The following is a 27,953-nucleotide window of genomic DNA, read 5'->3' as shown; positions in this document are numbered from 1 at the left end:
CTCTTCAGTACTATAAGTATATGACAGTACTTTGAACTATGCTTTTGATTGCTGGCATTAAAAGAGAATTCCCATTTGATAAGATACAGACTTTAAGGGGTGATTTGAAGTTTCTTAGAAACTAAGAATTGCTTGAGTCAAAGATGGTAAACACATCACCATTCATTCTGAGGGACAGTCAGGGAGATTTGCACGTGCAAAAAATTAATTTAAAACAAACATACATTTCATATATATTGTACAGTATAGATAAATTCTGGACTTTTTTACATTTCCATACATTTTTTCTCATGTGTAGACACTAATGAATTACAAGGTTGAGTTGTAGCAGTCAGGCCTTTGTGCAGATTCTTTTAGGTGACAGCTCTGCACTTTTTCAAGCTAATCTTTCAACAGAACAGACATTGTTGGATCGATATGCTGTATCACTTAAAAAAAGTATTTATAAATGTTAGGAATTTAAACAGGTCTTTTTTCCTGCTGCAAAATTGTTAATGTTTAACTAGTGCCGCAAAAAGATACTTTTCTGTCCTTTATAAATCACCTAAGCAGCTTCAAGTGTTTGCTTTACTGTTAATTCAGCATTTCCCCCCTAAGTATTTGCCCATGGAACTTGAAATAGCCTCATTAAAATTGAAAGTTACCAACTCCTCAGAAACAGGACACAGACAGAAAGACAAGATTCAGAGATTAACAAAAAACTGGAACTGCTGCAAAACATTCTTAATAATACAAACAGTTAATGTTTTATGAACATGCTCCTTGTTTACTCACATTTCTATGGCAACTTGCCTACCATGTGTAATGTCATGTATTTTGGGCGGGATTAGCACACTTATATTGTAGCTACAGGCTATAAAGCAATGCGGATATTAGTCCAGGTACCAGTGCATGAGGAAAAAAAATCCTGAGTCAGTTCTCACATTCCCAAAATGTGTATCAGATACTGAAGTCGCAACTAGAGCTCCTCCAATTATTATTACTTCTACTAATTATTAATAAAAATTACTGCCAAGATGAACACGCTCATTGAAGTCGTAGCACTTTTTCTAGGTTTTGTTAGTTGGATATTGACTCTTATAACACTAGAAGATCAGCACTGGAGGGAATCCAGTCAAGACGGCAGTGTTATATTAACTTCTAATCTCTATGAGAACCTATGGATGTCTTGTGCAAGTGATTCAACGGGGAACTATAATTGTCGTGACTTTCCATCCCTTTTTGCTCTTCCAGGTAAGTAAAGTTTGAGGAGCCAAAGCATGGCTTGAATCCCATCAATAAATAGTTAATAACATTGGCACAGGACTTAAAGCAAATGGCAAAAGGTGACATGTAGCTTTAAATCTATAGACATTGGTAAGCACCTCTCTGTGGCCCCGTAAGTTGGGTAACATTTTGAGTCTTTGAAAAGTTTGAATAGAACTCAGAATAAAGGGAATGTTGAGTGGGTGAGCTGGAATTAATTATTAATTTGTACTTTTTGTAGTATCTTAGCAGGAAAATTTTCTGACACATTGAGGCTCAGTGGCTAACAACTTCAAGATTGTGTGGGTACATAGTTTGGAGATGAACGTTTACGTCTATTTTTCGTTATAAACCCAATAGTGGAAGCTTTTGCTTCATTTCTGGGCTTTCACAGTTGGATAATGATCAGGGTCGCCCTTCCAAATCGATACTGGAAGGAATTTACAGTTGATGGTAATGTTATCTCACCCCATCAACAATGAAAACCTCTGGATGTCCTGCGCAACTGACTCTACAGGCGTTAATTATTGCCGTGATTTCCCATCTTTGCTTGGTATGTGGTCAACACATAAATGTTCTTGTTTTGTTTTTTAGTTTTATTAAGTTAAGTACTTATTAATTAATCAATTAAGGATTCATCTGGCTTAGCTACTCAAGCCCAAGACTTTCCAAGTAAGATTTTATCTGAAACCATCTTAAACTATGTTGTAAAAATCAGCTCTTATAACAGAGGACTTTAAAAAAATCCTTAATAACAAATAATTAAACAGTCTTTACAACGGTAAAAAAGGTTGATCCTTTTTATGAATGTTTTCATCAACATTTTACTTGTTCAGGGTGTGTCGGTTGTTTACTTGTCTGGAAATTTCTACTGTACTAAGTACTGGTGAACAGAGTAACTGCAATAGAAAATCCAGAAAAAAACAAATGCAATAAAAACTTTGACTGAATTATAATTAATCAATGCCCATTTAGCAATTAGCATCTACTTTGGTTTGTATTTCTTAAGTTACTGTTTAAGAATCAAGTTATGCGAAGTGACATATAAATATTCACCATATCAAAGTGATCCAAAGAGAAAGAGTTTTGTAGTACTCAAACAGTTATCAGTCTTGCCTACAATCCTGAGGCACACATTTCTATACTATGTATTCTGGTTGATTGGTACTAAAAAAAGACCCAAGATGGGCTGTACAGCCCGGTCACAAGATCTGCCTAGACCTGAAAGGATAAACATTTCCTGTTCTCTGAAACAACAGATACTTTTACAATTTGCTGACTATTTTATCAGTTGTGAAATGTGGAATAATTTGAAAATATTTGTGGTCTGCCTGAACTTAATCAACTCATATCATTGTGTCTGTCCTGTGAGATTCAAGGTGGAGCCTCTCACTGAAATGTGAAACAAATGAAAATCTGAGGGCAAGAATTTTTTATATGAAGCTTAATAGAAACAAACAAAAAAAGTTTTTTCTAAAGTTCTTACCAACTTACTGCTTAAATCTTTGTTACTTATTTAGATATAACCATACGGTACACAAACGTATAAATCAATATGTTATTCTGTCTTTTATTTGCACACAGGCTACATTCAGGCCTCTCGAGCACTGATGATTGCTTCAATTGTGTTTGGGTCGTTTGGCCTGGTGGCTACGCTTGTAGGAATGAAGTGCTCGAAAATAGGTGGAGAAAACTATGTTCTAAAGGGGAAGATTGCTGCAGTTGGAGGAGTGTTTTTTTTACTGCAAGGTAAAGACTTGGGGGTGGATGAAAGATCTATGAAAAAAAGGAATGAAAAAAAACTTTCATTTAAAACAAGCATTTTAGTGTTTACATGTGAAATTTTTGCCTGATTATTTGAACCAGACTTACAATTTGAGAAATGCAACCTAGCCTCCATAAAGTCATGTGACAGATTTAAGACAGTTCACACTCCCAAATGAATGTTTGCACAGAACACCTGGTTAAATATAAGCATACCTGGTTCGATTTCTACTTTTCACAAGACATGCTATCATATCACCATTATATAATGGTTTACTAGTTCAAAAGGTTATCCTTACGCTAACAAACCTGCTGATATAGGACCGTCATTAATAAGAGTTTATGCATTTCAACAGCACTATTGGTTACCCCATTTAAAAAAACAGTGTGTGAACCCAGTTATAGGATCATCTCATTGACCAAAACGTATTTTCCCCTGTATTTGAAAAAGCTATATTTGATATATACATTTTTCATTTAACAACATATTTTTAATTTACATAATTAATATGATTTACTGAACTACAACTTGTAAAGTTTTTAAAAAGGAATATAAAAAATCTTATGCAACATTTAGATAGCATTTTTGTTGCACAACTGGCCTAATGTTTTTAAACTTGACTTTTTTTAAATAAAGATATGTGCACTACTCTGTGAATTTAACTTGTTTTTGCATTTTGTAGGGCTTTGCACCATGATTGCCGTGTCTTGGTACGCAGCAAACATCACCCAGCAGTTCTTTGACATTCTTTACCAAGGGACAAAGTAAGTCAATATAATCTGCATCAGCTGAAAGCACATAACATAGATTAAAAATTGTTAATATTAAATAAATATCACAATCAAAATGTCATATAAATAAATCTTATTGTCTTGCAGGTATGAGCTTGGAGAGGCGCTTTATATTGGCTGGGCTTCAGGCACGCTTGCCATTTGTGGAGGCTCGTGCCTGCTGTGTTCCTGCGGAATTATGACTGACAGTGAAAAAATGTAACTGTTGCTGAAAAGTTTAATTCGCCAGATATTATACATATAACAGGTGTATAATTAATATAATAAAATTAAACGTGCCTTTTGTATTTTAGACCGTATCCACTCCAACCATCCTCCAGAGGACACGTGCGATCAACTGTGGCACCCTCTCAGTCTGTCAACTATGACAGAAACGCATATGTCTAAGAAGTTAATGTGTAGACGGAAAAGTAAGAATCTTTTCAGAATCTTTCTGAAAGAGACAATGAGTAAAAAAAATAAATCTGGTATCATTTATAGGGGACATAATGAAAACTGTGACAGTATAATATCAATTCCAGGACAAAATCTGTTACAGTAAGTAAATTTTGATGCAAAAGTCACACTTCCAACTAAGCACACAGTTGGTATATTTTGTTTTCTAATGGTCCCATACATAATTTATCACAATAACAGGACACGTGTGGTTTCAGCCAGTGCGGTTTTTGTTTGTTTTGGGTTTTTTATTTTTTCTGCAGGAGCCACTTGAGTAAAAAGAATGAAACAATCATAAGCACAGAGTATATTTACATGTCACTTTGTTGATTTTATACATTTCTCAAGATTTTTGCATGGTTTTTTACTATATATTTACCAGTTATTTACCATTTCACAGTAATCGAATGCCCTAAATTATGAGAATGTTAACACGTTTATGATTTCTGCTAGTGATGCTCAGCGGTGTTTAGCACAGGTGACATTGTTGTTGTCATTATTAACTACTTTGCACAGTCAAATAAAAAAGGACATTCACAGAACTTGCTTGCACAGCAGCTTTTCATTTGAATGTTTAAATCAACAAAAACAACAAAAAAAAAAAGCTCAGAGCTCAAATCTTGTCATATAACCCACTTAACAACAGTACTTTCTCAGGGCCCACTTTATTCTTTAATGCCCATTTTAGTTTGGTGACACATTGTGTTTTACATTCTCACATAATACAGATTCAACACTTTAAAAATGCCATCTTCCAGGAACAAAAAATCACCTTTGGAGTATCTCACAGTTGCAACCTGCTGGAAAGCTGTGATGTCACATCTGGGATTTGGTTTACCCAATGAGAGTCAAGAAACATTTTGCTGATTGGTGATAAATAATTTAAATGTAAGGAAGAGTTTAAAATATAACATTTAAAGCATAAAGTCATGTACAGCACTTTAAAAATTCGCATTCTTAACATTCTTAAAAGCCTCATTCTTAACAGGTTGTTTTAATATCTCTTCCTTTTCATTACTTAATTGGTCACAGTAGCTGCATCACTGTAAGAGTGAAAGTAATACACTGGGTTTTCAGTTCCTCAGAAACGTACATGAAAACATAAAAATGTACCGAACCACTGATTTATGCTACTCAGTGTTTTATTTAGCAGGGGTCTGTGTTTATGGGACTTTGAGCGATACTATTTCAAGTCTATAGAAGAAGAAATCAAAAGGGATAGCCGTATCACATCAAAAATACTAAATTCATATGTATTTCACATCCTTCGCCCCCTGTAAATTAATTTGTTAAATCAAGGACACACACAAGATATAATTAAGGCTGTTTTATGGAGAAAAATACCAAAAACGTTTTAAAACAAGCACCATTTTGCACAGAAGGGTAAAGAGCGTAGTTTTCTTGTCAATCTTTAGGTGCTTCATTTGCTAAATTGTCCAGGTTCTGTCCATCAAAGCGGATAGCGTGCCAGCCTTCAGTGACAGTGAGGTCCTGAGCTCCTTTAGCAGCATAAAAGTCTCGAGAGGGAGTGTTCCAATTTAGCACAGACAACTGCAGCCGCACACACTGCTTCTTTTTCCCAATCTGAACAAATAAAAAAAATTGTCCTGCTCTTAATCATGCACTATTACCTCGCTATAACACAAAACAGCTGATATTAACCAAAACAGAAGAAAAAAATCAAAAGCGTCCAAATGCAACAAATCAAATTAAAAAAATAGGTTTTCCATACAACAACAAAAACAGTCTTACCTCTGCAACTTTGCTCAATAAGGCTGTACCAATGCCATTTCCTACAGGGGAAACCATTATAAACATGATAAAGTAACAAATACATCTAGATTGAGATATATATATATATATATATATATATATATTTATTTATTAGGGGTGCAACGATATTCGTATCGATATTGAACCGTTCGATACAGTGATTTCGGTTAGGTACGCATATGTATCGAACAATACAACATTTGTAATTTATTTTATCAACTTTCCTTCTGATGATGCTGTCTGTGTGGAGCGCTCAGTGAATCTGCGTTCGACTACTCCGCCTAGGCTGCACTGTCGAGCGCAGATCCACTGATCGCTCCACACAGACAGCATCGTCAGAAGGAAGAGCGCAGGGCAAGCTAGCGAGACAGAAGTTAAGCTCTCCTTGCAACATGGCAAATTGAACCTCTCCCACCCTCATTCAGATCTGGCGTTTGGAACTATTTTGGTTTTCATGTGACGTATGACCCTGAAGGTAAGCGCGTCATGGACTAAAGTAAAACAGTATGTTGGATGTGCCACGCAATGCTCAATTACATGGGTGGGAGCTAGTGTGTTAGCACAGTTAGCTCGTTAACGTGTTGGCCATCTAGCCCCATGCACGGGGCTATCAGGGGTAGCTCGTTAACGGAGATTTGCTGTGTTGTGGCGTTAAGGTCATTTTAACGAGGTTAACCTGAAAGCACTAGTGGGAACACAACGAATACGACTGCACATTTACGCCGACATCATCCTAGTGCAAAGACAAAAACAACAAGCATGCATGCTACAAACTTTACCCGAGTCATTTAGACAGCCGTTAGCACATGATTCTCCTTATGGGGACCTGATATGTTTAATATGCTGCTGAGAATATAGCCCAGAAGAAGCGGATAGTATAGCTTTTATTTTGGAAAGAGCCATTTCTCTGTAATAAACTCTCTTTTCCAAAGATGAGTGATTCCTCAATCAGATACAGGGCTCGCAATATCGCTAGCCCGACGTCCCGGGGCTAGCGATTTTTCCAGTCGGGCTACCAAAATCTATCTCTGCCCTGCCCGTCGGGCTGTTGTAGGAAGGAAAAATATATGTCAATGCTTTTGCATTCTTTCGGAAATGTAGCTGGGTAATTATGTCATTGGCATCGGTGAGCCACTGTCAATATGTGACATATTGAAGTCGTGTTTGAATTTGCGCTTGTTTTTTGCTTTCACTTTGCAATCGTGCGAACTGTGTATAGAGAGCGACAGCACTGATCTGTGAGTGATGATAATTTGTGCACCAATTCCTCTGACATAGTCTTATCAATCGTTAGCTTACTATGCAAACATGACAAGTGAAATCTCCCGCAGCAAGCTTAAACATGTGAGAGGTTGATCGCGCAGAGAATCGCTGAGCTTATGTGAGTGCCTGTGTAAAAGCAGCAGGATATATATTTTAGTTCTGCTGAGCCAAATAAGACGGGTCAGGGTGAAGAGGTGACAGCCAAAGAAAAGCTTACCACAAAACGGAAAAGTTATGACAAATCAGATTATAAGGCAAAAAGAAAGTGCAGCTTTATGGTTTCATGGACAAAAGAATTTCTGTGGCTGCAATATGACGAGCTATATAACCGGGGCTGCACATAAGTGGTCCGCAGGTGCGCATTCGCTGTCAAAATAAAAAACACGCACAAGGGTTAGGGTTAAATTTAAAAACTGTACTTTTGAGTTAAAATATATATTTATAATTTTAATAAATGACAAATTAAAAAGGCATGAACATTTTATTTTGTATCGAAAAAATATCGAACCGTGACACCAAAGTATCGAACCGAACCGAACCGTGAATTTTGTATCGTTGCACCCCTAATATATATATATATATATATATATATATATATATATATATATATATATATATATATATATATATATATATATATATATATACATACATATATATATATATATATACATACGTACACACACATACACACACACACACACACACAAAAAAAATATTGTACCTCTGAATTTTGGCATCACATACAGGTCCTCCAAATATACTGCCCGTCCCTTCCATGTACTGTAAGTGTAAAAGTAAAGGGCGTACCCGGTAACTGTGAATCCTATATGAACAAAAAGAGGCAAATATTTCAAAGGGAAGTAAACATTACGACAAATATCATGGAAAAACCTCTCACTTCCTTATACTAAACTACACTTTTATGTGGACTGCTAATGTAAAAGACCGCTATTGCTAATAAGGACTAAAGATATTAAATTTAAACTAAAATAATCTAATGCTGACTGTGCAGCTGTGGTGACGTGAGCTGGGAAGTTCCTAATTACTTAGCAGCATTGCTTTGTCTGAGCAAGGTTTATGTTTGTTTCTAACACGTGAAAGAACAATGCTTATCTTAATTTTAGGAAGAATAGCCTCATGTGCCACTGTTGATTTATGAGGTAACACTTGTTCAGTCACAATTTGTCAGACATGTATATCTAAACAGCAAGGCCAGAAGCCTTTTATTATACTGATAAGATCAAGTGTGGCAGACAAGGAAGACTACAATAAAAACAAAAGGCCATGATTGAACATTTACCCTCATTAGACTTATGCTCTTCTGGTACTTCTGCAACGAGGCATTCAAAGAGGGGGTTCTGGCAGAAACCATCGCGCTCTAACTCTAAATTGCACAAGAAAAAGTTATTCATATAGACATGTTTAATCTCTATTTTAACAGCAATAAAAAGCTCTCAAACAAGAAGAAACATCAAAAACATACATTTGAGAAACTGAATTCTCTTTAAAATTGTCTCTTCATTAATAGTAAGTAGTGACAATAACATTTTCTGAGTAGGAGAAGCATCAGGGTCTCTATTAAGCCAGTTGTGAATGACAGTCCTCTACTGTAAATTTTTCCAAAGGTATTAGCAGGCTTTTACTTAAAAGGATGCTTTTGTGTCAAGCTTGGGATCACAGTGTGTCGTCAACTTCTGAGCACAATAGAAAAACACAAGATATCAAAACAATCTGGTTGTATTTGTTTTTTAAAGACACTTAGTAATCCAGCTATCTTTATCTTATAATAAAAGAGAGATTGGATGTATTTCAAAAGAAGCTGCATGACAGTTGATAGGGAAAAGTACACGAAGAATTGCAGTTGACCGTATACACCTATATCTAAGGGACCTAATCCTAATCTTATTCAGTTAATCATTGTTGGACTAATTACCACTCGTTCTCACTGAGCTGCAGTTATTGTTTCAGCTAATAACTGCATCTAATATATGAATTTTATAGTTATATATAAATTCATCCTTCAAGGCAGCACATTTTAAATACCAACTTAACTAAAGGTAAAGAAGCTCATTTCTTTATTTTTTTTACATTATTTAACAGCAAAAAAAGAAGAAAAAAAAGAATGTTGTACCCATGAATAAATACTGTTTAGTGTGTTATTACATCTTCTAACGAACTAATGTTTTCTGGAAGATTAATTCCAAGTTCAATTCTAAACCTGGAATTCATCAGCTAAAAATACATCAGAACAGGCATCAGGTTTGGTGAAGCCACCATGCTGCCCGGCCATCTTGAATACAGTGACTGGCCAGGAAATTCTTTGAGGCCAGCCTCTGTTTATCAGAGGGAAAGTGTTCTTTTTAGGACACTCTAACCTAACTTTAGCTGGTATAATGTTAGTTTTTGTTTGTTTGTTTGTTTGTTTGTTTTTAGATGTTCACCTGCTGTGGAGGCAAGTTTCAAAATCAAGATATGATGGATCATACCTATAGTTTTTTCATCAGAGAAAGGAAAGAGACACCACTACAGCAGCATCAACTGCTCTACAACTCAACTCTCACTGTCATCGGACAAATGTTTCACTCACTCATTGACTCATCTTAAACTCCTTTCACCAAGTTCTACAACCTTCTCCAGCATAAATAAATGTGGAAACATATTGACAGTTGAGGTAACAACAGAGATGAACTACAGCAAGAGTTGTTTGTCCTACAGCGACCACCATAGCTAGGATTTTTCACTTGAACTGAGCAGCATATGAAAACAACTCAACTGATGAAGTCTGCTATCTATTGACATCTAGTGGTTAGCTGTACCTTTAAAACATTAAATTCTGCCAGGTTCTATGTCATTAATCTCTCTGGCTTCATGAGAAAAGTAAAATGGGACACAGACACTGTGAAAATAATTAAATTCACCCAAGTTATTTGTGCTGGAAAGGTCTGTTTGGAGCTGGGAATGTTTATACCTTATTCCATTTCTTTCATATGACATAAACATGACATGCATTATTGTTGTGTGTCCCTAAACTGTTGAGGCAACAAATGAAAATAAAAGTTTTCTCTACAACAATCTCAGAAAACCTTCTTTCATATTCTGCCATAAACAATTTAACTGTTCTCTCTCTTTTTGTTATTTGTGTTGTTTGATGTGTGGACATACTGCAAATCGATTTCCCATTGGGGGCAATGAAGTTACCACTGACTATATAATCATAAAAAGAATAAATACACAACTTTGATATTTATGTTTAATGATTTTAAAGTGCTTACTTTTTAATAGTGGGGTTTATAATGATGATTGAGTATGACAATCTGATTGTTGGGAGTTTAACCCTTGCTAGTTACTTATTAAGTGTAAACATGGCTGCACTCGATTTAAGGACTGTGGTCTGACTGCCAGTCATTATATAACAAAATTATATAACAATGGTTCATCATATTATACATATGCTTTTGCAGTCGGTTTAAAAAGTCATCATTAAAAGTTATACAGAAAAAAACGGTATGCTTTTAGACAAATAAATCTTTACTTTCCGTAACATTTAACTAATGGGAGAATTACCTTCATGCGAAATCTTCACTTGGTCAGGCATCTTTTCATAAATCGCCAAATCCTGAAAAATGCCGTTTTACCGTTATGTCAACTGAGAAACACACTCTGGAGAATTATTAGGAAACAAAATCTAACATTTCAGATATTGAGCTAACGTTTAACAGAGCCCTATCAAAGTACTGCGAAGTGGGAAAAACAGAGATAAGTTAACTATAATTCACCATTATCATCCTCGATATGTCTTTGCAGTCTTCCTTCGCAGCACGCCGTATTTTGAAATTCATGTCTACAGTAATTGCAGAGTTTCAGGTTTTTTTTGCCAGTTTTCAGCTCTAAAAAAGCTACGCGGTAAAAAAAAAAAGTCTGTACAGGAAGCGGCTACGCCTTGATACTTCCGCCTTCAAAATAAAGGTCAAAATAATTTTGGAACTTTAAAAAATGTATTATTTATTTATTGATTGATTGATTGATTTTTATTATTATTACCGTTTTGTATGCCTTTCGATTTGGATAAGGCAATAAGTCTTTATATGAGCCCCATTTTACAACTACCAACAACAAAATTTCGCACAATTAGGAGCACTTACGTGCATTTAAAATAGTACAAGTACAAAAATATCCGCCTGCTCCTTTTCAAACAAACCGCACACAAAGACAGTAAAAAGTAAACCTCCAAAGTTGCAGTAAGTGTTGAACCACATAAATGAGCAAATTGCTTAAATATGAACAAATTTCATAAGTTCGTACTTATACTTTTGTTTGTTTGTTTTTAGGGTGCTTAGTCATTTTTCTTGAATATCATTTTTAAAAAGTTAAACTACTGGTTTTTCTTGTTCTTTAGTTGACAGATATTGGATTTTTAACCTGTCAACTTATATGACACGTCAGAACACAACAGGCTTTATGGGGCCCTAAAAAAAACAAACAAAAAAAACCCCTGAAATTAAAAGTTTGTGAAAACAGCTAATGGGAGTGAGCTCCCACTATTTTTTCTATATACACTGAGCCCCCTTTAAAGGCTCAACAAAAAGGTTATGGATAACCCATGGACAATTACAACCATTCAGCCATACATGGCTTTCCAACTAAAACAACAAATGTTAATGTTCTTATTTTATTTATGGTACAGTTAAAAGCTTCAAGAAATTTAAATATTGAAATTTTTTCTCCTATTGTGATAATAGTCACCCAAAGTGACAAGTGAGCTCAGTCAAAAACATAAAAAAAAAAACAACCCCAAAAACAAACAAAAAAAGATTATGTATATGTACACGTGAATCACAACCCTCATCACACAACACAGGAGACTAGCTGTGTGAAAGTAATAGAAAGATATGAAAAGTGTCCAGTATTTAAACTACTGTATTTGCTTGTGTATGTGGTTCAGCTCTTAAATTTACTGAAAGAATTCCAATAGGTGCAGCTTTTACTTTGGGGGTGAACTGCCTCAACGTTTCATTTTCACTGTATTTGAAAACTTTAACAGCTGCAAAAGAATTGTACTTCTTTCACCGTTTTTACTTTCAAAGGTCTAATAAAAGTAAAACAACGCAGTTGTGGCCTCTATTTTTCTTTATTGACTTAAGCAAAGAAAAGCCTTTAAAATTCATATTTACCACAAAGTAACACTATATGTCATCTCTATAAATATTGCAGTATATAAAACAAAAGGCATTATTCTGCAGTTTTCACTTGCTGACAGAAATCATTCTGCATTCAGTGACCTTTCGCTCAACATTTCAAATGCAGGATTGAATCTTTTTTTTAAAACTTTTTTATGGGTACTTTGAATTCAAACTAAGTTTTGTTGAGGCTGAGTCTTTTTTTGCAGGTTATCTTATAACCTTTGGGCTTAAAGCTGCCTTTCATTACACATTAGACCCATTTACACACAACAATGTAGCAGCAAACTTGATTCATACAAATTCATACATATTTTCCTCAAATTTAATGCAAGTTTGGAGTTATATATTTAAATTTCATCTGAAAATATAAAGAGTACAAAAAAATTGGCAAGCTGTAATTAAAATAGCCAAGTTTTTATGTGACTAGAGCAGAATCCCTCTACTGTAGCATTTCTGTTGTTTGTCCTCACTGTACTGCACCTTTTTCATTTATTGCACTGACTTGGTGCCCATGTGGATTGTTTTGCAAGCTCAGATATTGGATGTTGGCAGCAATTTACAAACTCTGAGAGCCATCCATACCAAAAATGACAATACCAAAGAATCACTTAAAATGACAACAGAAATGTAAAAATCACATACAGTTGAAAGATTTAATAAAAAATCATTTATTTTAGGGTAAAAAAGAAACATGAAATCAATTTGAATATAAGCTGAAACAGTGAAGATGTCACAGATTGGTCGGTTTTCATCGGGCATCAACATATTTACCTCTGGTCACATTTTCTCTCAATCAGTCAAGAGTTCAGATATTGCCCCCTCATATCACCTCAGAGGTTGCCCCATTAAGTTCAGCCCAAACAAATCTCCTTGTGTGCTCAGGTGCTCCAACTTGATAGGAATCTCCACTACTCATACAAGTCTCAGTGTGGCGACTGTGTGCTTGCTCCAGGAGACTCGGACCGTTCCAGCTTCATCCCTCCATCTAGTGAACTTGAGGAGATTGAGGTGGGTAGCACAGAGCTCTTAGTCTCCAAAGACGACGAGGCAGACGAGGGAAGAGACACGACTATGTACTTCTGCAGAGGTCGTGAAGCTGTCAGTCCAGGGCCACTGCCAGGCTCCAGTTTTACCAAAGGCTGCAAGGTAGATGTAGCACTGGGAACAGTACTAGTTACTGGTGAAGCTGACTGTGAAGAGCTGAGAGTTATGACCTGACGATAGACAAAAAACATGCAAGCAGTTGTAGATTTTATTAGAAGTCACAATCATCAACAGCAATCTTTATTCAGTAAGTTTTGTCACTGCGTTTCCATTTTGTAACACTAAGCATTTATAAAATGTCAAATCTGGCACATTATCATGCCAATATGAAGGTCAAGTATATGAGAAAGGCTTTGTGCCTTTATGGAAAAACAGTTTATAAAGATTTCCTGTAGTGGTGGTAAAAAACTAAAATCACCTGCTGAGTTGAGGCAGCTCCTGCACTGGTTGCCATAACAATGTACTTAGTAGCTGGAGGAGATGGCTGTGATGGGGTACCAGGTCGTGGCGACATCAGTGTGAGGGAGCTTGGGACCTTAATGATGCTGGGAGTGCGAGGACCTGATGACCCACTTAGCCCGCTTTGTGAGACTGAAAGGGTGGGACGCGGCTGAAAGAAAGTGTCATTGTTCATTATTAAACGAAGGCAAACGTACTAGTTACCAATAGCACTTGTAATAATCTTAATATGCCATTTTAATTTTGAATTCTCTTATTACAGATAAGTATTTTTAAATATACATTCATTTACATTTTAACAGCCACGTAAATGGAGTGGTGAAAATCTTCATTCTATTACCTCAGACGTCTGTCAAAGCTTAAGCCTTTTTTTCCCCAGGCATGACTTGGAAACTGCCATCATGCTTTTATAACCTCACCCTTGGTTTACTCTAACTCCCTTTTAATAAAGGTTAGCCAGGGAACTCTGGTGCAACTGGTGCAAAATGCTGCCGCACGGATTTTAACTGGTGAAAGAAAATTTGAGCATTTTACTCCAGTTCTGGCCTCCTTACACTGGCTTCCAATTGAATTTAGAATCCATTTTAAAACCCTTTTACTGTTTTTTTTAATCCTTAAATGGTCTGGCGCCCGTATATGTGTCCGACCTGCCGAAGCCCTATGTCCCCCCTCGTTCACGCCGGTTAGCCTGAGCAGCTGTTGCTCTCAGTCTTGGCTGAAACTTAGAGGAGACTGAGCATTCTCTATTGTTGCCCCGAAGCTTTGGAATCATCTTCCTCTTCACATCAGGCAATCTTCTTCAGTGGTGGTCTTTAAATCCAGAATCAAAACTTATTTTCATTCCCTCACTTTTGAATTAGCGGGTAACTGACACTGTTATTTTGTTGTTAATTGTAAATTAAAAATAATAATAATTATTCATATAGTTTTACTTATATACTTTTAGTATTTCTGCTGTACAGCACTTTGGTCGGCCGTGTGTTGTTTTTAAATTGCTATATAAATAAATGATGGTATGGTATAGGATACTTTGGTGATAACTGGGTGTAAGTTATACCTGAGTGATTGTTAATGTCGTTCTGTTGACTTGCTGAGCTTGCAGTGCTGCTTGAGTCCTGGCCTTCATTACATGGGAGCAAAGCATGGGTCCGAGATAACCATATTCTGTGCGATACTGCTCCACGTTGTCAGGCGGAGATCGCAATTTGGCAATAACACTGGCACAATGTTTCTTTGTAAAAAGGAGAAGGGAAAACAAAACACTTTAATAACAATCTCAGGGTTTATGTAATCTGTTTGGACTGCTCTAGTTTACAAACTAATGTATGAGACTCAGAAAAGTTCATATATTACCAGTAGGAGGCTTTGAACATGTTCAGCTCCTATCTTATCGATATTAGAGATCACAGGTCCTTCCATCACTGCTTTGATCCGAGCACCTTCTATAGCAAGCCGAGGAATTATCAATGTCTTTATCACCTACAGAGGATAAAAGATAAAAACAGCAGGTTGGTTTCACTGCAACAGACAGAACAAGAAGAAGAGGAAACAAAACCCCACTCACATCTGGTCCCAGTTCTGCAAGTCCAGCGATGCAGCCGTACCGTGTCGTCCACTGCGTTTTATCATCCAGCCAACTCTGGAAGAAGAAAAAAAAGTGGATTCATGTGTTTTGCTGTGTTTTCCTACTTGGTGTTTGACTGCCTGTTCTGAATCAGTCCAAAAAAGCTACAAAGCCTCCCTGTGAATCACATGAGAATTTTCAACTGTTGTGTCCTGGACTAGAGGATACATTTGTGAGGTAAAGGTTTATTATCGAACTGTTACTACGTAAGAATGCAAAGCACAAAGAAAAGCTTCAGAGCGCTTCAGTCGCAACAGGAGATTACCAAGTTCACACCTGCTTAAACAACGCTCACAAAACAGGGCCAGTAAGATTCCATCAGACTAAAGAGCAAAAGGGTAGATACACTCTTAAACAACATTAAAATACAACTAGAATTTGTTTGTTTTTTTACAAATTGGCAATGACATATTTGGTTACTGATTATTATTATTAATAATTTTAAGACATACTTGCACAACACAGCTTGATGCATACCTGCATTTTTACACTGTCATCAATTAGATTTTGAGAAACTGTGAAGCTATTTAGTTTAACTTCTGACAGACAAATTAACACCGCCTACACTACACCATGTGCACTTCACAGTACTATTTGGGAAAATGAAAGAGAAAAAGAACAGAGATAAATGGAATGGTTGCTGAAAGAAGAGAATTATTTTGTCATTTTAAAAGTATTACAGCCAAAATTATGAAATACATCCAGAGAGCCTGTTTAATACTTGATAGAGAGTTAAACAAATTTATACTCTGCATGATTCCCTCCATCCCCCCTTTTCCACATATCCAATTTAGTCTCTTATGAAGTCTATTCCAGCCATCATAAGATACAAGTTGGTGCTCATTCTGGACAGGTTGCAAATCTCTCGTAAGGATAAGAGAGCAACAGACACCCATTCACACCTATAGCCAATTTATTACTGCCAATCACCCTAACCCTAACTGCTCTGTGCATTTCACTATATATATAAAATATCAAAACATCTTCAATATGGGAACAACATATTTATTACCAAAGAAAAACTTCACCTTGGTAAAAGTCTTGGTAATACGAGACTGAATGTTGTTGGTTGTTGTACTGAAGGTTTTACAACTTTGGGCCATAAGACGAGCAGCAAAGTCCCGTAAAGCCCAGTGGTTGTCAACATCCGGTCGCAAACACAGCTGCTTACTCACAATACAGGTTACCACAGCCGGGATGAGCTCATGGAGCTGTAGATGGAGAGAAAAAGAGAAAAAAAAAATTGAATATCACATTGAAAGTATGTTTTGGGTTACAAGCTTCATAAAATAATACAACATTGTATTTGTTTCCATCACTTACGTATTTTTCCAGATACAGGGTGGGGTTGTCCATCAGAGCTTTGACCATCCGCATCAGATAAATCAGGAGAGCCAAGTTGTTTTGCACCACGTTTACACGCACCTTTGAAGAGAGCCTAAGGTCAGCACTTTGAACACAAATATGCTCAGGGCTTTTTTGTGAAGTAAAGAAATGGTTGAGAAGACAAGATGTTGGAAATGTGCTTACGCCCTCAGAAATAAATGTGCTGAATCTTGGAAGCATCTGATAAAGTCCAGGATCGGTAGCAATACTCTGTAAGGCTTCCTGTGCGAAATATATACAAACATTTTTAAAAAGAGAAGTCAGGTGACAAACTGGCCTGAAATAACTTTTTGATAGTATGACAGAATTAGACTGCATTACTATTTTACTTTATAACAACAACAACCCGTTTTAGAATAAGTAACACAAACAACTAAATAAAAAAAAAAAATCCCAGATGACATTTTTTTTTAATGCTTTTAGAAATCCATGACTCTGTAGGACTCAACTATCACCATGTTAGTAGTTTAATGTGGGGCCACAGTCTGTACACACACACACACACACACACACACACACACACACACACAAAGTGCACAGAGGCTGCGCCATTAGATTTTCTAGGCATCCAAAACAGCAGCACATGTTTCTGTGCTTACCATTAAAAGCTTCACTGGGAAAAGTTAGCTTTAGTCCTTCATCAAACCACCTGATCAACAAGCTCCAACATGAAGAAAAGAGAGCTCTGTAGTAGGGCTGGGCCATATTATACCGTTCACGGTAATACCGGTATAATGTTAGGCAACGATAGGAAAATGAAATATCGCGATAGAATGGGAGTAAAACGCGCATGCGCAGTGCCTTTGTTTTCATACGCACATGGCCGATTGTTGAGGAACCAGAATTGGTTTGTAAAAATGGTGCAACTTCCATGATGTGGAACTGGTTTGGTGTTTGTCCGTCAGATACACAACAAAGCACATTTTTTTGCAGAACATGCAAGCGGCCGTTGTTATTGTCGTATTTGTCGGACTAAGATGCTCTTAAATCTGGGAGTAATCTGGGTCCCAAACTCCGTATATTTGACTTCAGGTCAAACAACACTGCAGCATCACTGAGAGTTGTCTAAATTATTTCATCTTTAATAAAACGATCAGCATTGCTGCTTTACCAGGTGTAACTATGAAGTTTAACTTCCAGGCATCCATGAAAACAAAAGTTATTACATTTAACGGAGTTAGAAGTTAGCAGGAAGCTAGCGGAAGTTAGCTCGCTAGTTTCGCTAGTTACCTAAGCATGATATAGCATGTTCTGACTGAGAGATTTCTGAAAAAAATCAAACATGCAGCTCTGCTATCACTTCCAACATAAATGAAGACAGGAAACTAAACAGCAGTGACGTTTGTAGGGTTACTGAAGTTGAGCTAGCTGGTATATAATGATGTGCTACGTGATCGCTAGCGACACAGCTATGTTAGCATAACATAAACAGTGAAGCTGGAGGACGAACGCTAACACTTTTCCACTTATAAAAGTTAACGTGAAGGTTCTTCATGGTTAGAGACAAATGCAATCGCATGGCAGGATGCTGTAAACGGACCAAACTTCAGTCAGGAGAACAACTGAGATAATCCATCCACAATACGAGGTTAGTCATTAATATACTGCAACAACATGGGAATAGAGCAGCTGCCAGAGAATTCAACATTAATGAATCAATGGTACAGAAGTGGAGGAAGCAAGTAGAATGAGTTTAATAAAGTTTGATTTATCTGACTGCTTTGTTTCGCTTAATGTGCCTTATAATCCCGTGCACCTTATGGTCCGAAAAATACGTACTGCACACTGCAGTTTAATGTTGCAAAGCACCTCTTTTTAACTTCAGTGGATATTATACATGGTTATGCTCAGGATATGTCAGCCCATTTCTACTGGAAATGCCTTTGGGTTAAACTTTCAGCAAGGAATTTGCATTTGCACTGATACATTTTTATAAAGCTTTAATGTACATAAAAACCAGCTTCTTGTTTAAGTGAAAATAAATGGAAGGTTGTCTTTTTGCGCTAGTAATGTTGTGGAGTTGTATTTTGTCTCGCATCAATTATATCGTCAGTTATATCGTTATCGCAAATTTTCAAATATATATCGTGATAAATATTTTTGGCCATATCGCCCTGCTCTACTCTGTAGCTGCTCCATCCACCGCTGTCAGTTTTGGACAGCGAATTGTAAATAAACTCGAATGTGTGCAGATGACCTGTTAACTTAGTCTGGCATGAAGAATTAGGCAGTTTGCTGAAAGCTGACAGCAGAGAATGTGGATATGTTCGCTTTTCTTCTTTGCAATCGCCAGATACTCATTTAAACTCACTTAAACTCAGACAGAACTCTTTTTTTTGGCCTTCCAAGAAAAAACAGTGAAGGGCATTTTGTTTTATGCACAAGTTTAAGTTATATTATATTTTTATATATATATTTATTGTATAATACATTTGTAGTTTTCATTAATAAAACAAAACCATTACTAAAATGTTCAATAATACAAAATACTAATATAAAGTAGAGGCAGAACTTACAGCTCTCTTAGCTTCACAGGATCCAACACATGCTTCTGTGATTTCCTTGTAGTAGAGCTGCTGTTCAACAGAAAGCTCATGAGTGCTGCGTGGTTTCAACCTTATTAGACCCTTTTCCTTTCCTGAACAAGACGGATACAGATAAACATTATCAACAAGCATTGTGAAGGCAAAACTGAAATGAACTAAAGCAGGGAAATGTAAGAGAAAAAAAAGTTAAATAGAAAACAAGACACTGACCTTTACCGTCAGGAGTTGTTGTGCCCTGACCCTTGCCTTGAATCGTACCTTCCTCCTCCTGACCAGGTTTGACTACTTTGAGAGGCTCTGTAGATTCAACTTTCTGTTGCTCTTTTGTTGCTAAAAAGGAAACAAAATATATCTAATGTGTCTACGTTTCTTCTCCAGATATTTAACTTTGTACTTTAATAGAAAAAAATCTGGTCAGAGCTAACCTGGTGGTGGATTTTCTGGAATAGCTGGTTGCATCCCCTCAATACTTAACCAGTGAGCTGGTGATGAACAAACAAGCACAGAGTACAAGTTAAATATACTACTGGACAAAAATATACAAAAAAAAATTGACTCTCTGAATACCTTTAAGAGACACATCTAGTGGGACTCTGGGAAGAGGCGTGTTTATAATGTCACTGAGGTCAACTTCCTTTTCCTCGTAGAAATGAAGCTCTCTTCCACCGCCACTCGCAAAACGAAAAGGGATAAACTCTTGCGACTGGAAGCCATACAGGGGCTGTACCGAAAGGAATTAATTGAGACTTGCTTGCCTTCCAACTGCATCCATCAAATCACTTAATAAGCCAGCAAAAAGTACTTAATTTAAAAACACACAAGTTCTCACTTACTTCCACATTTTTTAATTTGAGAGCATTGTCTATATCGCTGGTGGTTAATTTACGTCTCTTCCCATGGTGCATAAATTTCAAAGCATCCTATGTAAAAGGAGAAAAAAAACCACCAAAGAGGATTTAAATATAAATCTGGATTTTCCAGTAACTGTTTTTTGAGCATTTTTCTTCCACATAAATAAAAGGCAATATTTTCTCTGATAATTCATACTTTACCTGTGCAATTTCTTTTATTCTGTAGCTGACCTCTTCACTTAGAGCTACACAGCTGTCCTCCTGTAACTGCCCCACTCCCACAGACTCTGCCATGGCCTTCATTGACTCTGTAGGCAGGACGACCGAACAGTGCTTCTGCCGACGTTCTTCCGCCATGGCTGACATAAGAAAGCACACAGGTCTGTAAATATAACCTCTCGTAGACACACACACAAAGTCAAGATCACACTTAGAACTAAAACACAAAATTCTAATAGTTCATAGCCAATTGTAGATACTCAAATGGACTTAAAGTAACAATCACAGTGTGATACTATGTTGTTGACAGAGTTCTGATTATAAATAGCTTATAATCAAGTCTTAAAAGCTTCCTTTGAAGGCAAGTGGACTTGTTCTTGTAGGGTCTTGGGAGACATTTCAGCTCTCATTGAAAAGGCTTCTTCAGTTCTAAAGGCTGATGAGGATTCCCAGGTATTTAACTTCTAATGTGTTGCCACCTTGAATGTGGTCCTGAATGTCACTGACCCACTCTGTCTTCGTGTCATCAGGGTCACAAGTTTCAGGGTGTGACACACTAAGGTCACATGCCATGCTGTGAATTCTCTGTAACATGTCAGCTAAGCCTGCCCATCATGTGAGCCATTAAGATGACATGGGTCAAGGTGTGAGTGCGAATTGATCTCAAGAATGCATTATAGCTGACTGTTATATAGTCCACCACCTCAGTTGCTATAGGTGCACATAGGAAGCATCCTTTACTCATATTTCAAACTTTGTGGCTTCTCTATCCAAAATGTGAACATTAGTATCTTCAAAAGAGTGTACTTTTTCCTTTAAGTGCAGGTGTACAGCTGAGTCTTGTTCTGATAACCCAGCTCCCTTACATTGGTTTTATGTGTGATTACTGTGGCTATTGTTGGGCCTGAAGTATATTGGGAATGTTAGAGGTGCTTAGTGAATATTCCTCAGAATACCTGCACAGATCTAAGTACAATGTTCTTTCCTCTTTGTTTACATACCCACCAAACCAGGACATTTAGGCTAAATTCACTTACTATAGATAGTTCCTTTTGTAGATCATTTTTGTAGTGCTTTTAGTTTCCGAGACTCAATGCAATAACTACACAGATTGTCCCATTGCGTTTCACCATAAAAAAACCCTCACAGCTACACATCTCCAAGGAGACCCTCATCCAAAACCCTTTTCATTAATGATGGGCAGTCCCTACGACAAAACCATTAAGGTGGATAATCACACAAAAGGAACCCCTTCAAGACACTGCATACAATAACGGCTTATTATATAGTAGAGATGTGCAACAATGACCCAAACACTGATCTAAAATCTCGTCTGGTGATTGGCAGGGGTTATAAGAGAATCTCAAATACATGAAAAACTATTTGGAGGTTTGCTGAAACAACAGTAACTTTCTGGTCAGCAACAAATGTTAAAGCACAACAAAACCTATTCATAATAGATCCTGTGGTAGCAACAGCATATTTGCTGTCAGACACATTCTCTAAGTTTCGCATGTATTTGTTAACGTAAATGCAACGATAACAGACCGAACAAAACCTCAACAGGAGAGAAGTCGTGTTTTAAAACTACACCAATTACGTCTTTGGAGCTTGTTCTTAAGATGATATACAACGTTATCATGAAAACAAGTCCACGGTATTTCACAGGACTGGAGGTATTGCAAAGCTAGCGCGTTGTAATTACACCCATCAAATAAAATCTAAAATCTTAAATAAAAAGACTGTGAAACTTAATGTGGAGGCGAAGACTACACATTTAATATAATGTTAAGTGATTTAAAGATTGTCCAAGTTCCTCTTTTCCAAATACTTTGTAGGTAAACAAACACACTGAGCTCCAAGGAGCGGGTTTGTTCACACTGACGGAACAACAGCGAACTACAACATGTAACACACAAGCCACACTTTATATATATTCACTGGAACCTAAGATCAGTGAAAAATAAAGAAATTATGGTAACTTTACGCTTCTGAATAAATATATACTTATTTCACACTAACTTGCGGTAAGCTAATTTTTAAGCATGTTAGCTTGCATGCTAATAACTTAGCTTCCGTTGACGTTTTACCTGTGTGAAGTTGCTTTCTCCTCTCTGAATATAAGCAGGAACTTATGCGAATAAAAACAATCAATGTTTACAAAAATGCTGATTTTGCGAAGCTATTTCTTCTCTCTGAATATCCATCTCTTGATGCAAATAAGAAACTAATTCGCGGACTGCAGCTGAGACCTCAGTTCGTGAATGAGCGGTTGTGTTTCGTCGCCATTTTGACTCACGTTCCGGTTGCGGTCTCGCGAGACTATACTACTGACAGTAACCGCCTAAAGTTTATTTAAAAATCAAATCAACTAAAATGTTAAAGAAATTAATTAAATTTACTTTAATATTGAGATTGCCAATGTTACAAATAAATCCAGACTAAATTAAAACTCGGCACTCTTACGTTGAAGAGCAAACATCGAGTCTTTGCACATCCTGGAACGGAACTGTCATTCTCTTAAAGTTTACAGGGGTGACCTTATGTGGTAACAACGGAGGTAAACGACAGGAGCGTGGAAGGACATCACAACAAGCCACAATGTACAGAATTATATTTCGGACTTTGTTGGCGCCTCGAAGTTCTTCAGTCAATGTCTACGACTCGTGTGTTTTAGCAGCTAAATGTGACAAGACGGTTTTCAGGTGAGGTAACCATGTGACTGTTAGCTGTGATTGAACGGGCCACACTGTGAAACAGAGTAACTAATGACCGTGAGACTCAGCTGCCGAGCTTCTTAATGTCAAAGAACAGGTTGCCAAAGTACAAACGAAATATGCTGAGTTTTGCTTGTTTCGTTAAACAAGAGTAGCATGTGGCTAGCAACTAGCTTATTCTAGCCTAAAGAGGGGGATGGACGTCTTGACTGACAGCTCTTCAGGCGGTTGTTTCCATGGTAATGTGTATGTGAAGTTAATCGCACGGACCTGAAAAAAAAAGTTTGATTCACGTATAGATGCACAGACTAATATGTATATTATATAAGATATATGCAAAGCATCACAAGTTGTCATGTTGTCTTTAAGCGGTATGCTTGTAAATGGTGTAGATTAAAACTGCATGGAATTGCATACAAATCTATAATGTATAATAATGTTATTTTTTCCAGACACTGTTGCCCCCTCCTTTGCATTTATTACGTTCAATATTGATGATATTGTGTTAATGTAATAATTATCAAAAGTCTGAATCGTGACCTTTTCAGATTTGGCTCCTTCTGATGCACAAATCTGTTTATCTCTCGACACAGGGTTACAAATAAACGTGGGGTAAAAACCTTCAGCACAAGTTCAAGCTCGCTCTGTGAAAAGAAGAATAACCAATACCAGAAAACACAGGCAGTTAAAGAGGGTGACCAAGCGGAGGTGCTCGAATTGAAGGAGGAGCCAGCGGTGTTAAAGGCAGATGATGGAGACGCCACACAGCAGCAGACAGATGTTAAAACTGAACAGGTTGCATCAAAGCAGCCAGCGAAAACGAAGAATGATGCAGCTAAGAGTGGGAAGGAGAGTCTCCTGAATCTTCTTGGAGCCATGAAAGTAGAAGTCACCAACAAAAGGAAGCTCAAAAACCTGAAGGCAAAGCAAAGTTATGAGTCTGTTACACAATATAAGCCGAAGGCGGCACCTATGGAGAGCACCATCAGTATGTATCAGAAGGCTACAGGGGATGATTCATCACAGAGGTGAGAGAAGTTGGAGAAGGGTTGTATTGCCTTATTGAAGTTTTTTGTGTTATTCACACCATTGGCCAATAAAGTTGTAAGATGACAACAGCAGTCACTCCACATGATTCTCTTTCAAGTTTATTTCATCTATAGTTACTTACATCACATGGAAAGTACTGGGCTACCTAGATGTTAGACCTACACAAGCTGCTCAACTATGGAAACCTATGCCATCCAGCACCCAGCACACAGTTTTTGTGCTGATTGTAATGGTTTAGTCTGTGCTATGCACTGTGCGCCTCAGTACTTGGTGACTCAGCTCATGGCTAAGTTGCTGTAGTTCCAAAATGTTTCTCCCTTGCAACAATACCACATACAGCTGAGTGTGGAATCTCTAGAAGGGAAGAAACTCCACTAATGTGACTTGTTGCATATTATTACAGCTACTTGATTTCAATGAACTCCTTAGAATGACTCATTCATTCACAAATGTTTGTAAAGGTATACTGCATGGATCAGTGGTTGATTGGAGATGAAAACACCTGAATTCAGAGTAGCCCAATACTTATGTCCATACAATTAAAAACCAAACCTTAGGAGCTATACTTTTGTCACATTTCATTCACTCATTTTGTGCCCCCCTGGGTTGTGTTTTTAGTGAGACTTTGGATCCTGATCTGGTTGCTGCAGCATCTTCTGCTGCCTCCACTCTGCCTAACCACAGCCAGGCTGAATCTGAGCTGCTCAGGCAGCTGAGGCAGCACGAGGCAATCGCTGAGGCTCAGAAGAAAGGCGACATTAACAACCTCGGGTATGTCCCCAATAACTGTAGTTAATGAGATTGTTACTCTCCCCCCCCCCCCCCCCCCGTTTTTCTTTTCTGAAAAGCTTATTTAACAAAAAATAATCAAACAATATTTTCTCAGAGTGATTATCGCTGAAATGAAAGTAGGCAAGAATCCTAACCGGCAGAATGCCTGGCCAGCCGATCAGATCCGGTTTGATGACGACGGGCGAGGATATACACATTACAGAGGAATCACTTCCGAGCTGTCCAGTGTTCGGAAACGGTAATATTTTTATCAGCTCTTCACACTAATTTTGTTGTGTTTTTTTTGTTGTTGTTTTTAATGGATCTTGTGTCTAATGTCTTTCTTTTTTTAAGGAGGAACTTGTTGCTAGGGAAAAGACTTAACATCTTCACCTCCTCTGCTGATGAAGATGGAATTGAACCAGCAGCAGGTATTGATGGATTTAGATTTTCTTTTCTTTCTTTTTTTTCAATTTGAAGCTTACTGTTCATTTCATATGTTTGCTCACAGAGGCCACTTTTTGGTGTTACTTGTCTCATTGTTAACGCCTAAAAATAAACATTTTTAAAGTTTGTCTTCAAAATGTATGCACCACACCAGAAGATCACTGACTTAACAGTGGTCTTCCTCATGAAGACTTCTAGTAAGCAAGTCATGAGTGACAGTTGATTTTTCAAGCTTAAACTGATGAAACATGACACAGTATCAAACATGTTAAGCATGGTGCTTTAATAATGCTTGTCAAGACTGTGATGCTTTTAATGCCTGTCACTCCGTAAACATATTTCATGTCACATTGCAAAATCTTTTGCTTTTAACGTCATTGTATCATATTTTCAGCTAAGCCGACTCTGTGGGACATGGACTTTGCAAATCAGTTGTCTCTATCGACCAATCAGATGCTTCGAAATGGGTTTGAGGAAATGATCCAGTGGACCAAAGAAGGGAAACTATGGCAGTACCCAGTAAACAATGAAGCTGGTGAGTAACGAAGGTTGACTTCATTATTTTTAAAAGAGGGGAAAATACATTTTTCTGAGAGAGAAACTGACTGTTCATTCTTGCTGTGTTAGGCCTCGAAGAGGAAGCCAAGGTCCCATTCCATGAGCACATCTTCTTAGAGAAGCACTTGGAGGAGGGCTTCCCTCGTGAGGGGCCAGTGCGTCACTTCATGGAGCTAGTAGTGACCGGCCTGTCCAGAAACCCCTATCTGACTGTGCAGCAGAAGAAGGAGCATATATCCTGGTTCAGGGACTACTTCCATCAAAAAGAGGAAGTGCTTAAGGAGGCTGATGTTTACCTTGAATAAACTTAGCACGGTTTAATATGTCTGCATTTGCTCTTTGTGGTCACATAAAACCAACACTTTAAAGCGAGACTTTGCCACCGTGATCATTACTCATACAGTTTATGCGGCAGTCAAAACCTTCCTGGTTTCTTGACTCTTGTAGGAGAGAACTTAGTGGAGATATTGGATGTCATGCTATTGAGAAAAATGCCCTGAAAGGAAGTGAAATGTTGCTGCACACATAGTCAATGCAATATTTTTGTGATTCACAAGTGGTATTAAGTGATGTAAATAAAATGGTTGTGTTGATTTATTCTTGTTACACTGAAATATTGTTATAAAAGGTAATTAGAGTAACTTACTTTAAAAACAAGTAACACTTTAGCTGAATGGATTGTTAATGACCTTTGTGTGACAAAGAAAATGTGCAGATGAAAATATTTTTGTATTCTTTAAGTGTCACAGGTCATACAAACACCTTGCAGTCATGAGTGATTGTGTTTTTCCAGACCGGTTGCAAGAACTATAACCTGTGAGCGGTATTGAGGATCTGAGATCAAGTTTACAGTAGAAAACACAATCAGACCGTGAACCCTGTACCCCTTCTCAGAGGAAGTGCTTTTAAAGTTAAACAACCTGTTTAACAACGTGCCACACGGATCCTTTCTGGTCTAAAAACACCCTGCTCGATCTATTGTCTGAGAAAGTGGAAACTGACAGGTTGATGTTTCAAAGTGCCCCACTTCCACATTTTGTTCACTTTTCCTTAAACAGAGTGATTGGCATGATAAGATGTTGGCAACACTTCCTGGTTTCTGTTTGTCTGGGCCATACAGTGCAGTAGGGGGGAGAGACACTCATGTAGAGTTGTTAAGGCTTGGCCACTAGATGGCGCAACTGAACGTTGTGGTTGTGCATTACATTAGGATTCCCCACAGTTTTAAAGATGGCATCCAGATACTTCAACTAAAAAAAGTTTAGGAGTACATTAACATTTTTTGCTATATTTGTATGGAAGTAATAAAAAAAACCTGTACAAATGGCCCTAATATATTTCTTTTTTTAAGCTTAGGGCAGTGTTTTGAATCAGCTGAGCCCCCCCTCAGAACGTTTTGAAACTAAAAACATGCCCTCTCAGCTTGTATGGTGCATTCAAGTCCCGCCAAAATGTGTTTGAATGACAAGCGAACTGAAAGAGATAGCTGACTAACCAACCCTTTCACTACATATTTTTAAAACTGGTATTGAGTAACGACAACTTTTTATTTTTGTCGAGATGACTGTCACTCATAGCACCAAGCACAGAAAATCGTGGAATAAGATTTTAAACTCAAGTGCACCAACAAATACATAGATACGATGCTATGAGAAAGTGTGCCCAAACTATTAACTGTAGCATCAAATAGGCAGTTAAATCACCCTTGATGTGGATTTGCAAATTTGAGGGTCCATTTGGCGTGATTTGTCAACAGGACAGCACTTGAACGCACCTTCAAGTTGCAAAGCTCGGAGGATGGAGCCTGTGAGTAAGCCGTGAAGGCA

General features: G+C 37.4%; 4 protein-coding genes across 4 annotated transcripts; 2 read left to right on the top strand and 2 right to left on the bottom strand.

Annotated features, from left to right (window-relative positions):
- Positions 1-881: 881 nt before the first annotated feature.
- Positions 882-4,778, top strand: LOC309715529 (claudin-15-like). The gene is made up of 5 exons (XM_082548728.1): positions 882-1,233; positions 2,830-2,994; positions 3,693-3,774; positions 3,889-3,999; positions 4,095-4,778. Exons 1-5 carry the CDS (start codon positions 1,017-1,019, stop codon positions 4,186-4,188), a joined length of 669 nt encoding a protein of 222 aa, XP_082404854.1. The 5' UTR covers positions 882-1,016; the 3' UTR covers positions 4,189-4,778.
- On the bottom strand, positions 4,462-11,210 carry LOC309715532 (thialysine N-epsilon-acetyltransferase-like). The gene is made up of 6 exons (XM_082548731.1): positions 11,052-11,210; positions 10,840-10,891; positions 8,576-8,659; positions 7,997-8,098; positions 5,989-6,029; positions 4,462-5,820 (listed from the first exon to the last, which is right to left on the bottom strand). Exons 1-6 carry the CDS (start codon positions 11,112-11,114, stop codon positions 5,641-5,643), a joined length of 522 nt encoding a protein of 173 aa, XP_082404857.1. The 5' UTR covers positions 11,115-11,210; the 3' UTR covers positions 4,462-5,640.
- Positions 11,211-13,099: 1,889 nt separating this feature from the next.
- Positions 13,100-22,895, bottom strand: taf6 (TAF6 RNA polymerase II, TATA box binding protein (TBP)-associated factor). The gene is made up of 15 exons (XM_082548407.1): positions 22,675-22,895; positions 20,567-20,724; positions 20,348-20,434; positions 20,082-20,235; positions 19,940-19,996; positions 19,725-19,844; positions 19,485-19,606; positions 17,113-17,190; positions 16,906-17,007; positions 16,611-16,793; positions 15,523-15,597; positions 15,312-15,437; positions 15,016-15,189; positions 13,918-14,109; positions 13,100-13,669 (listed from the first exon to the last, which is right to left on the bottom strand). The coding sequence occupies exons 2-15, from the start codon at positions 20,720-20,722 to the stop codon at positions 13,379-13,381; spliced, it is 1,917 nt and encodes a 638-aa protein (XP_082404533.1). The 5' UTR covers positions 20,723-20,724; positions 22,675-22,895; the 3' UTR covers positions 13,100-13,378.
- A 183-nt stretch (positions 22,896-23,078) lies between these two features.
- mrps31 (mitochondrial ribosomal protein S31) lies at positions 23,079-26,724 on the top strand. Its single transcript, XM_082548408.1, has 7 exons — positions 23,079-23,289; positions 23,895-24,329; positions 24,970-25,122; positions 25,238-25,381; positions 25,477-25,553; positions 25,964-26,104; positions 26,197-26,724. Exons 1-7 carry the CDS (start codon positions 23,186-23,188, stop codon positions 26,430-26,432), a joined length of 1,290 nt encoding a protein of 429 aa, XP_082404534.1. The 5' UTR covers positions 23,079-23,185; the 3' UTR covers positions 26,433-26,724.
- Positions 26,725-27,953: the final 1,229 nt, after the last annotated feature.

The sequence above is a fragment of the Aulonocara stuartgranti genome (genome assembly GCF_965226115.1).
Source record: "Aulonocara stuartgranti genome assembly, chromosome: 10".
In the NCBI taxonomy this organism is placed as follows: domain Eukaryota; kingdom Metazoa; phylum Chordata; class Actinopteri; order Cichliformes; family Cichlidae; genus Aulonocara; species Aulonocara stuartgranti.
Note: the sequence above shows the minus strand (reverse complement) of the source record. Positions and strands in the feature narration are given on the sequence as shown.